Below are 12,144 nucleotides of genomic sequence, written 5' to 3'. Positions count from 1 at the left end.
TCTTTTCCTCCCTTGTACAAAGTAGTTTCCTGTGACAGCCCATCAGCGGGGCAGCCTCGGGGAGCAGAGAGCAGGACATTATTCTCGGTAATGGCAGCGTCACTTCAGTGCCATTCCCAGCAGCACGGGAACGTTTCTGAGGCACAGCGCCTCTGTCAGCAGCTCCTTATCTCCACAGGAATATGCAGTGGCAAGGCCTTGTGCATCAGGGAACCACAGGCAACGAGCAGCATTTTTTATGTAAATAAAGAAAACAAATGAAGTGCAGGTAGTAGGGCTCTATTTCATTCATGCTTTTGTGTTATTTCAAAGGTGATGTATATGCAACTCAGCTGTTATGCTGATGAGTGCAACAAGTTATTCAGATTTATTTCTTTTTCCGCTGCTTGGAGTGTTGGATGTGTATCAAACCCAAGAAATGGGATGGGCGGGGAGCACAGGCAGCTCTGCTCCTCACAGAGAGGGGCTTCCCCCAGCCAGGGACAAGCCCCATCACTTTTAAAAGAATCCTTGTGTTCAGCACTTATCTTCAAAGTGCTGTGCAAACATTAATTAATGACTCTGTTATTGCCAGGGGGAAGAGCTGGCAGAGGGAGGGGTGACAGCTCAGCCTGCCTGCCTTCCTTGCTGGGAGCCAGAGCTTCCTTCCCCAGCTCTGGGGAGCGGGATGCTCCATCCCCAGGCCTCGGGTTACCTCCAGCAACCACAGCTCTGGAAGTGCTGCTGGTGGGTTCTGAGCGCCCGCATCAATAACAGGAGGGGGTTTCATCTGTAAGATATTTTTATCCATGAGATTATTTATTTTTAAAGTCCCTGGACTATGTTTAGGAGGATAATGGGTCAATAGCATTCAAGCCCAGCAGGTTCTCCTGGGAGTCTCATCCCACCATGCCTTGTCATTCCTCAGGCAACCCCACGCAGGGAGACCCCAGGGACGAGCTGGGTGAGCGCTGAAAAGGTTCTGAGTGTTGTCATGATCTAATTAATGAGCAAATGAGATGTTTCTATCTTCCCATGTATCTTTATATTCATTAAACCACTTTTAGCAACTACATTTGGGTAGTGCTCAAACAAATCAGTTTCAATTGGGACTGTTGATTTTTTTTCCCCAGATGATTCCTTTCTAAAATGCATTTTTTTCCTAAGGACACTTTGAGTAAAACTATATTTACCACAACTGTACAACTATTCAAAGACAGAATGACTTATCCCTTACTTTTTCACCACTTAAACATTAGAGGAAATCAATGAATAAGTGAAAGACAGGAGAAAAAACAAAAACCAAGGAAAAAATAATTGTATTACAATATACAACATCTTCCCCCTGCTCCTGGCCGTGCAAAGTGCAGGAGCCCAGAGCAAAATGGAACCTACTCAGCATCACCATCCCAATAAATGCCATTGAGATTGTGGAGCAGTAAAAATCCCTGGCACAGGAATAGCCTGGCATCCATCAGCATGGCACAGAGCCCTCCTCTTGCCATGAGCTGGCACGTGGTTGTCCTCAAAAACAACATCCTGATCCCCTGCTAAGCATTACCTTTGGGAATTCACAGCCAACTCAGCCAACCCTTTCCAAAAGGGTTACAACACGGTGATTTTACCAAAATGTTCTACATCCATCGCACAGAGGGAGGGAACAAATCCAGGGCTGCCTTGTTCCAGGTCCCCCAGGGGATGCACAGAGGCAAACGCTGCCTGCCAGGCCCTGGAAAATCCATCCCAGCCACGGGAGGGATGTACCTGACCCAGCACTCCCCATTCCCTGTGGCAGGTTTGAGCTATGGCCCTGCAATACAGAGGATATTTTGAGGACAGGGCTGTCATTTCTGGATTTCAAGGCTTCTTCCTCCACAAATATAAACCTGGGGCCAGCACAGAAACTCGCTCTGGGTGATTTTGATGTGCTTCAGTCCAGCAAAAACTGCCTCAAAAGCAAATGAAAGCTCCTCTAATTCCCCCACAGCAGGTCTGGCGGGGGTGGGCAGCGGCTTCCCACTGCATTTTGCCTCATTCCTGTTCAGTATTTTTAGCTCCTGGTTTTCTGGTGGGATGCAGCTCCCAGCTCCCCTTGCTGCCAGCTCTGTGCCACAGCCAAAGGCTTCACCTGGCAGCCCTGTCCCCTCCTGTCCTGCCTGCAGGGAGGTGCCAAGGCAAGCACTGCCCTCCTCACCCGCTTGGGTCCCAGCCAGCTTGCACATGCTCCAACACTCTTAAATCTGCAGCCAGACAAATATGGGAATGTACAAATTAGTCAGAGGGATTGAAACATCTCCATCCTGCTCATCCAGGTCTTATTTACAGCAAGAACTTGACGACTGTAAAATTGAGACACCGAGCAGGAAAGCAAAGCATGCCAGAGCCTCTGATCCCCTGGCAGTGAGTGAGCTCTGGCTGATGGAGCTCAGAGCAGGATCCAGGACAGGGGTGGGCAGTGCCCAGCCTGCTCCCCACTCTCCTGGCAGGGATGGCAAAGCCCAGGGGCACACAGTGTGTCCATCCCTGCTGCAGAGCTGGGCACACACAGGGGGTCCTGCATGCCCTGGGGTGCCCATCCCCAGATTCCCCCCACAACCTCTTCCAATGGCCTTGGCACCTGCCAAGGTTGGCAGAGATGTGGGCAGGACACAGCCCCACACCAGGACGGGTCTGAGCAAGGAGAGTGACCACGACACCACGAGCAGTACCTGGGGATGGACACAACATGGCTTGTGATGGCCCCATCCTGCTGTGACAGGGCTGCCCCTCTGTCCCCATCCACAGAGCCGCTCACTTGGGCCATCGGCTGTGGGTGCTGCCCACACGGGTGGGGCTGTATGGCCCTGGTGCCATCGTGCTGTGTCATCCCAGCCCTGGTGCCCCGTGCTGTGCCATCCCAGCCCTGGTCCCCCATGCTGTGCCATCCCAGCCCTGGTGCCCCGTGCTGTGCCATCCCAGCCCTGGTGCCCCGTGCTGTGCCATCCCAGCCCTGGTGCCATCATGCTGTGCCATCCCAGCTCTGGTGCCATCATGCTGTGCCATCCCAGCTCCGGTGCCCCATGCTGTGCCCTGCCAGCCCTGGTGCCCCGTGCTGTGCCATCCCAGCCCGCTCCCCACGCGTGCCAAGGCTGCTGCCAGCCCAGCATCTCCTGCCTCAGGCTCCATTCCCTCCCCGGGGATCAGAACTGGCTAAGGGCAGCCCGTGCCCCTCAGCTGGCCCTGGAACCGGGGCGATGAGACCCCCAGGAGCACGTGGAGAAGGGGGCGCTGCGAAGGACGCCCCTCTCGGCGGGGCTGGGGCACTGGTGCCGCTCTCTGTCCTGCCGAGCGGACACACGGCAGCTCCGAGACCCCGAACCGCCCAAAGCCCCCCCGGGAGCAGCCCCTGAGCGGTGAATCCCCGGCAGCATCGCTCACTCACCGCCCGCCGCCGCCATCCTCGCAGCCTCGGGGGTCGCGGGGGGCTCGGGGCAGCTCCCCGTGGCATGGGAGCCCATGGCACGGCCCGGGCTCAGCGCCGGGGGGCTCGGTGCCCGGCGCTCCCCGGGCAGGGCTGGGGGCAGCGGGGCAGCGCTGCGCTCCCCGGCATCGCCGGCATCTCCACGGCAACTGCGGCTGACTCACGCTCCTGCCGAGTGACATCAGGGATGCGGAGGAGGGGGCCGGGGGCTGCGGGGCGATGCCGGCAGCAGAAATTCCCGCTTTGCTTTTGGTTAAAGCTGCAAGGTTTTGTGCGGGGAAAGCGTTCAGGTGTAGCCCCGCAAGGCAGTGTCACGCCGGGATCTTGGCTTTTTTGGGTTTTTTTTGCAGGAGGGGGAAGATGCTGGAGCCCGTCGGCTCTGAAAGGTGCCCAGTGCTGGTGGCGTGGCAGGACTGGGACAGAGGCAGAGGGACAGATGAGATCCTGCTCCCCCACACTGCCCTTGGACCTCAGTTCTGTTCACAAAACCCCAGATTAAGGAAACAGTTGAGAAATTACTTACTCTGGGTTCCCTTGGCACCAGGAATGGGTGAGGGTCTCTCCTCAGAGGGGATGCACTGGGGCCCTCACGTTCAGGCCCGATTCTCCCTCACATCCTCCCTCTGGAACGCTGCCCTGCAGTGCCCAGCACTTGTGTCCGGCATGGTGGCAGCTGAAAAGGGACCAAAGCCTGGAAACCAGGCAGGAGCAGGCAGGAATGTTTGCTGGGCACACACACAGGGGGCTCAGCACCAGCACAAACCAATGCTGCACATACAGAGGTTCTTCAGAGGGATCTGGCAGCACATCTGCTCAGAGCTGGGCCATGTGGGGTTTCCTCACGTGCCATCTGGTAGCCACAGCCAGGAGCACTGATGGCTCCATCCCCTCCACTCACAGGCTCTGTTACACTGAGCCTGATGAGACAGAGGAAGTATTTTTAGTGGGATGAGAGTCCTGCACGAGGCTCTGTGCTGAGCAAGAGCAGCCAGTGATGCAGCAGCTACATCATCTCCAAAAAATAAACTTTTATCAACCCTCCATGGGAGCAGCCCCCAAGGCATCACAGCCCCAGGCAGCACCCCCCACCAGACCCCTCCTGGGCATCCCTCCTTCCATGAGGTTGGGACCAGGGAACCCAACACTTGGGGATTTTATTTTTAGCCCAGCAAACTCTAAAATACAGCCCAGGGTAACCCATGGGAATCTGAGGGACTGCTCGGCCTGGGAAGTGACAGCACCAGGGAAACCGAGGCTGCCAGAGCTGCAGCACCAGAGCTCCAATGGGCAGGGCTCTGTCCTACTTCCAGGCACCTGGCCTGGATGGAAACACCTCAAAGCTCCTATGGATTGGGCTGCACCAGGCCCAGGGCTGCTGCAGGGGGAAAAAGGGACTGGCAGGAGTGGGTGCTGCTTGTCGCTGACAGGAAAGGGGAAAGAGGGATGGGGAAGGTTCACTGGAGGCCAAAGCACAGATTTCAGGGGGAACTGTGCATTTTTTCTTTTTTTGGTGAATGTTCCCAATGTGTGGGAGCAGGGGAGTTAAGTGCCTGTCTGTGAGGACACCAGGAGTAGGGGGGTACAGGCAGAGAGCACCCCGTGATTCATCCCAGGCACCCTGGCAACCAGCTCCTGTTAGGGGGAAACACAGATGGAACAGGGATGCTGCAGCACCAACCCAACAGCATGGCAACAGCCACCTGGTGTGCTCTGAAGGATGAATTTGAAGGTCTGAACTATTCCCTTCTCTTGCACACTTCATGGGGGAGCTATGTGGGGCTTCTGGGGGTCCAGCAGCTCCTCAACCCCACTAAGGCCATGGGGACAGAGCAAAAAGTCTCATCCCAGCCAAGAAATCCAGAGAGTTGTTCAAAACTCCTCTCCAGCCCTTGCACAGCACAAAGGGACAGAGGTTGTGCATGGCTGAAGCAGCAGGGTCAGCACAGCCCTGGGGCTGTCCTGCACAGCCACATCGAGGAGCTCAATAAATAATTCAACCAAACCTGGGGTGTGTGGGAGCTGCTGTGGCTTCAGGACTCCTGGGCACAGATTCCCTGAGGAGCAGCCCTTCCTCAGAGGGCAAAAACAGGTTCACAGCTACATAAATGTGGTTTATGCCTAAGCTACAGCTCATAAGAACCAAGAAACCACATGATGCATAAGCACAGCAAGTCTGCCATGAATAATTCAGTCTTGGGGTGCAGCAGCAGCCACACACCTGCACAGCCCCAAAGGCTCCAGCAGCCCTCACCAGGATTAGGGGCGAGGCCTCCAGGGCCACCACTCACATCCTGCACCCAGAGCTGAAGCAGCTCCTGCTCCACACTGCTTCCCAGAGTGGAAGAGCTCCTTATGCAACTGCTGATGGATGGCTAACAAAACCTGTTGGAGAGCTGGGACTCTCCCTGTGGCACTGGGGAAGCTGCAGTGCTGCACCCCAGGGTGCAGGGTTGGTGCAGGACCCCAGCACGTGGGGTTTGCATCCCACCTGCAGCCCTCACCTGGATGTGCTGCTGGAGCCAGCAGTGACCCCCTGGCATCACAGCTCTGAACTCAGCCCTTTTATCTGGGCACCAGCTCCTGTGCCAGGCATGTGAATCACAGCCCTGGCTCACAGAGCTGGTCACCTCTCCAGGTTTATTTCAGTCCAGCGTGGTCTGGTCCAGCACAGCTCGAGTTACTGGAGTCCCTCCCCCAGCCCCAGCAGTGCCCACATTCCTGGTGACACTGGATCTGCAGGGCTCGGGCTGTGTCCCAGCCCAGGTCACACTCACTGGCACTCACACTGAGCTCACACACGTACACTGCAGCCCTGCCCTCCTCCCAGCCGTTTTTCAGCACCCACATCCAGCTCACAAGTCCTACAGTTGAACTGAAAGCTTTTGAATTACAAGACAAAGTAATTTCTCCCTTAATTCTGCTCCAAACCCAATTTCCCTATACCAAATCATCCCCAGCAGCCTCCAGAGCTGCTGTTCCTTTGGCCAGTTCCTCTTATAATAAAATCAATTCTAAAGAAAGGCATGATCAAGCAGAGAGCACATGACAGGATTGTCACCAAGGGGACGGCAGCCTGGCCTGAGCTCACTGGGCTGTCAGGGCACAGGAGCTCCCAGGGGAAGCATCTGCTGCTTCCATCTGTTTCACAGGCACAGAATGGCTTGGATTGGAAGGGACCTTACAGAGCATCTTGTTCCATTTCCTGCCACCAGACCAGGTTGCTCCAAGCCCCATCCAACCTGGCCTTGAACACTTCCAGGGATGGGGCAGCCACAGCATCTCTGGGCAGTCACTCTGGAACCCTGTCCAGAGGAGCTGATGGGTAATTGTACAATATTCTGCTCCTTTTTAAGGGGAATGTTGACCATGACCATGAATTCATGGGAGAGAGCAAACACAGGGAAGGAGAAAACCCAGCCCAGCCCTGGGATGGCACCGGCACAGCGCCCATGGAGCGCTGGGAACCACTCTTGCCACACCGCTGTGCTGTCAGCAGTGGCTCACCTTGCCAACACCAAGCTGCTTCTCCACAGCCCAGTGCACCCTGTGCTTCCCTTCCCACCCTTGTGATGGATTCGGGCCCTGCTGGAGGCGGCTCCCGGGCTGGAGCTGCTGCTGATCCCTGCTGGAGCACCCCGGGACACGTCCCTGCCAAACACACGCCAGCTCCAGCCCCTCCTGTCACTCACACAGCAGCACCTCTTCATCTCCAAGGTGTGCATCTCTGCCCAGACCTGCTGTACCAGTTCAGGTTCACAAGTGTCATTATCTAATGATACATCCCCAAGCTGCTTTAAGGTAATTATTTTTTTTGTTTTAATTGTAAATTAGTGGAGAGCCAAACCTTTGAATTGTCCTGCTGCTGTGCTGTGCATTACAGCAAACCTGAGTTAGGGCCTGACACCACAAACACCTGCATTTAACACCACCACAATTACCAACATGATCTGAACAAGGAGCATTTTGATGTCTCACACTCTAACCCTCCATCTCTCATGGGACACAATGAAAATCACTCTGAACTCCTCAGTAGCTGCTAAATAAACAGGCTGCTGGCAGGTTCCTTGCCCTGAATGCGGAAGAAAATGCTAATCCATTAAAAAACCCCAAATGAACTCTACAGATTCTCTTTCCTTTACAGAAATAAGCTGACACATTTACACCCCCATCAGTTACCTCCAAGGTGCCACAGAAAGGGCCAAGGCTTGGAAGTGCTTCCCAATCTCCCCCAGCAGCGCTGGCACCACGACAGCCAGATGGGAATTTTGGTTACCTCACGTGCAAGTTGCTGCATCCCACCAGCTGCTGCTTGCTGGAGCTGATTTCCTTAATGAGGGTTCCCTTGTTGGGAAAGAAAAGATTTCAATTTGTCATTCAACAACTGTCAAGATAAATCCATCTTCAGTGGCATTGGAACACCCCAGGGGATCACCAGATCGTGTTTCACAAAGTCCTTATAATGAATCTTCCCAAGTGCAACTTTTCCTGAAAAATACAGAAATACCTTCCAGGTGCAAAACCAGCTGCTGAAGCAGGATTTCCTGCACAAACTCTGCATGAGCAGCTCTCATACCCCACTTTCTGAGAAACAATTCCAGCAACCTGCAGGTAAAAGGAACATTGGCAACGTGGATCCACAAACCTTTGCTGCTCCTGCAAATGATGGTTCCAAACACCTTGTAATAAATCAAAAAACTTTATTTTGAAGATATATTATAAATGTACAGCACACACAACATCAGTGTCTGGGGTTATGTGTGAGCAGGTTTAAAGTCTCAGCATTCACTCCAGCCCCGGCCATGGGTTCCACATCTCCACACAAAACAATTCCAGGCTGAACAGGTCTGGCTTTGCCAACACCTCCCTGACTTCCAGGAATATATTTCAGAACAGCAACTGCTTCAAATGATCACAAATCAGCAGCATTCCTTGCTTTTGGCCTGGAGGATTTCTGCAGGGAGCAAATCCTGCTGGTTTTCCTGCTCAGGGAGGGGTCAGCGACCCACGCGAGCGTGGCCAGAATGAATCCCGAATTCCACAGGCTCAGGGATGTCTGCCCTAGTTTAAGCTTCAGAAAAGTAATGTTACACCTTAGGAAGAGCTGTGCATGCCACACACCGGCATCAGAGCCAGATCAAAGTTATCCTACGCAGTACCTAATTGCTGTATACACAGGTGAAATGAGAAAATGTGAAGTCAGTACCTTGCAATGTAATTTTACTGGTGCTGCCTCGTGGGAAGTGCTGGGTAGCAAATCACATTCGTGTACAGTTCATTAAGCCATGATAAAAATATGCAAATTAAAAATCTCTACAGGCCTCTGTTACCTGCTGCAACAGAGACATTTGGGTTTGTGGGGCTTCATTTAAAACGTGATCCAATTTCCTCCCTCTCCCCAGAGCTCGATATAAAACTATACCCAAATTCAGTAAGAATTTAATGCATTTACATTTCCTGAAGTTCACATGCTGCAAACAGGATCTGCATTGAAGATCTTCAAATCTAGGGCAAGAGGTCCTTAAAAAAACCCTTTTGCTACACAGGATGTGGGGATGGAGGCGAGAACCACCATGAGAACATTCACATGGATGTAACACCCCAAGGAGGAGGGGACTGCCCCCACTGCCCTGCCACAGCCAGCACAAACCCTTCCAAGGAGGAGCTGGCCCAGAGAGGGGGATCCAGGCAGGATCTCCAGCCCCAAAGCTCCAGGACTCTCAGTTGGATGGAAATACCAGCTGGAAGCTGTTCTGTTGGTTAATAAAAATGGTATTTATTATTAAAAGTAGAAAACCAGGATGGTTCCTTTGGATGAAACACTGGCTTATCCTTTGCACAAGCCTTTGGGAAAACTGCCCCTGGAGCAGAGCTCACAGTAACCTGTGCCCCTTCCCCAGGCAATGTCTGCTGACAGTGTCGCTATACATTCGTTTGGTGCGATGCTTGTTTTGGTGTGAACGCCTACAAAAAGGTAATTGTAACAGTCCTAACTAAAAAAGCATTTCAAGAACCACTAAAGAGTTGCTTGGATATGAAAATCAAATCTCTGAAATGGAAGTTTGGTTCCAGGAGAGGAGGAAAGAAAGGGACAGGGGTGTGTCGAGCTTTGGGTCAGGTGTGTGACAGGGGCTGCCAAGAAGCAGCCACGAGCTGGAGGCCCTGGAACTCGTGCAGAGAGAAAGTCCCACCTTCCCAGAGGAGGAGAGACCCTGGAACTCGTGCAGAGAGAAGCTCCCACCTTCCCAGAGGAGGAGAGACCCTGGAACTCGTGCAGAGAGAATCTCACACCTTCCCAGAGGAGGAGAGGCCCTGGAACTCGTGCAGAGAGAAGCTCCCACCTTCCCAGAGGAGGAGAGGCCCTGGAACTCGTGCAGAGAGAAGCTCCCACCTTCCCAGAGGAGGAGAGACCCTGGAACTCGTGCAGAGAGAAGCTCCCACCTTCCCAGAGGAGGAGAGACTCTGGAACTCGTGCAGAGAGAAGCTCCCACCTTCCCAGAGGAGGAGAGACCCTGGAACTCGTGCAGGAGAGAATCTCCCACCTTCCCAGAGGAGGAGAGACCCTGGAACTCGTGCAGAGAGAAGCTCCCACCTTCCCAGAGGAGGAGAGGCCCTGGAACTCATGCAGAGAGAATCTCACACCTTCCCAGAGGAGGAGAGGCCCTGGAACTCATGCAGAGAGAATCTCCCACCTTCCCAGAGGAGGAATGCCCTGATGGCTGCCTTGGGAACTGTGCAAGTCCACTCTGCAGCTGCATGGAGAGCACAAATGTCCTTGAGATGGAGCAAAGCCCAGCAGGGTGATCCTGTGTGACCATTGCCATGCAGGGATGCAGCAATCCCAAAGGAAGACTCACGTCCCTGCTCACCAGGAGAGGAGGAATGGCAGATTCTTTGGGCTGGAGCAGGGACAGAGGTTCAGCAGGAGAGTTACAGCAGCTCAGGCTCACAGGTCAGGACAATCAAGGTCCAAGCTGTAAAGTAGCCACTGGCCTCTTTTCCAAATACATCCCTTTAAATGCATCCCCCTAAAAAAGGAGTATAAATACGAAGCCCTGAGAACAAACTTCCATGTAATACATTGCCATTAAAAACATCAGTGTTTTGGTGACACAATTATAAGTTAGATATATTTCAATAAATAGCTGGCTACTTGCAAGAGGCCTGCAACATCAAAAGGTACAAGATTGTCTGGCTGCCAGTGGGGCAAAGAGCAGGAACTGTAAGAATCACACTATTAGTCACCCACCACCCTATCCCTTTCCTGCTCCATCTGCCAGGCTTCCAATAATTTTCTCTTGACCATGTTAAGAGAAAATTAACTCTGACATGTCTGTGCTAGTTGGAACTTGAACACCCAAGGTGCAAGCACAGGACCTGAGCCTGTAACTCCTCACTGCTGGGAGCAGCTCTTCCTCACAAACCCTGCTGGTTTTATTGAACAAAAATCCTTGCTGTGTGTTCAGGGATCTCTCACTGCACCCAGGGACAGCACAGCTCCTCACCAGGCAAAGCCTCTCACATTCCCTGTGCCCCATGGCTGCACCTTCCAGCTCCAGAGTGCTGACACCAGCTTTTGCAGGTTTTCCAAAAACTGGGCCAATCTGGGCCTTTCCAAGCACAGGGGACTCAACTCCCCTCTGCATTTTCTGGGATGAACAGCAATCCCAGCCCTGGGGTGATGGGACACAGCCCCTGCTTTAATTCACACCCCAGCACCACTGATGTCTGCATCAATTCCTTCAACCTCATCAGGAGAGTTTTTGCTGGGTTTAAATCAACTCCTGGGCCTTGCTGCAAACACCACACCTCCTAAATTCTGCTCTCCTTCAGCTTTTGGCCACTGCAAACTTCAGTTGTCACAAGCCAAGCAGGGCTCTGTTAAAGCCATCCCAAACAACAGCTCATCTGTGGAAGTGTTGAGCTCTGCAATAACAAAATCCAGAAATAACCACATCTTCTCAAGCCTCCCAGCACCCTAAAATGCAGAATTCCTTTATCTCTGGGGTCTCCCAGCTGCTGCTGCTGAACCTGGGCATTCTCACCTCCTATCACATCAGGATAATCTGTTTTACTGGTGCTTTTCCCCACCCTTTATATCAGCTCAGGGGCACTGAGGGCTGCTGCCATTCTGAGCTCTGCAGTCCAACCATGGCCTCCTGAAATCAAACCCAGCATTTCCCAAGCCTTTACATTCTTCAAGGGCCACAACTGCCCCAAAGGATCTGTTTGCTCATTCTAAACCTCTCCTTATCCATTCAGAAGCCAAAAAACCTCCCACCAAACTACAGGGTAGCTTTTCCCAACTTTGCCTTCTAAAAACACTCATTAAAAGGAATATTAACCACAATCCTGACTGTAGAGAGGGACATTTCTCTCTAACATTAAGAGCTTCAAGTAAAAGAGTCTTCTGGTATTATTACAGGTAAAAAGCTTCAGGAGTAAGCAAAAAAAAAAAAAAAAGGATTAAATAATCAAAACCTTTTATAAGACCACAATATTCAGTCACAGCTACTCATGAGTAGCTGTGCTGAGCTCACTGGGGTGCAGGATCAGGCTCCTGGCTTCAGTTACAGGACAAGGTTATAATTTCATGTCATCTCAGTCTATTCTTAGCAAGAGCCCACAAAAATGGTTTTACTGTCCAATTTGAACAGAAGAAACATCTCTATAAAGCTTGGAATTTCTAAATGTAGAAGTAAATATTT

The 12,144-nt window shown here is 52.5% G+C and overlaps 1 protein-coding gene and 1 long non-coding RNA gene across 3 annotated transcripts in view; one reads left to right on the top strand and one right to left on the bottom strand.

Annotated features, from left to right (window-relative positions):
• CAMSAP1 (calmodulin regulated spectrin associated protein 1) overlaps positions 1 to 3,605 on the bottom strand; it is a 33,978-nt gene extending 30,373 nt beyond the window's left edge. For both annotated transcript variants that reach the window (XM_074556491.1, XM_074556493.1), the window contains exon 1: positions 3,401 to 3,605. In XM_074556491.1, the coding sequence (XP_074412592.1) occupies positions 3,401 to 3,466 (66 nt within the window). In that variant the 5' untranslated portion in view covers positions 3,467 to 3,605. The remainder of the gene's footprint in view (positions 1 to 3,400) is intronic.
• A 4,529-nt stretch (positions 3,606 to 8,134) lies between these two features.
• LOC141731382 (uncharacterized) lies at positions 8,135 to 10,067 on the top strand. Its single transcript, XR_012583444.1, has 2 exons — positions 8,135 to 9,620; positions 9,921 to 10,067. It is a non-coding gene; the product is annotated as an uncharacterized LOC141731382 (long non-coding RNA).
• Positions 10,068 to 12,144: the final 2,077 nt, after the last annotated feature.

The sequence above is a fragment of the Zonotrichia albicollis genome, chromosome 21 (genome assembly GCF_047830755.1).
Source record: "Zonotrichia albicollis isolate bZonAlb1 chromosome 21, bZonAlb1.hap1, whole genome shotgun sequence".
In the NCBI taxonomy this organism is placed as follows: Eukaryota; Metazoa; Chordata; class Aves; order Passeriformes; family Passerellidae; genus Zonotrichia; species Zonotrichia albicollis.
The sequence above is the reverse complement of the archived record's forward strand: the minus strand, read 5'-3'. Positions and strand labels throughout refer to the sequence as shown.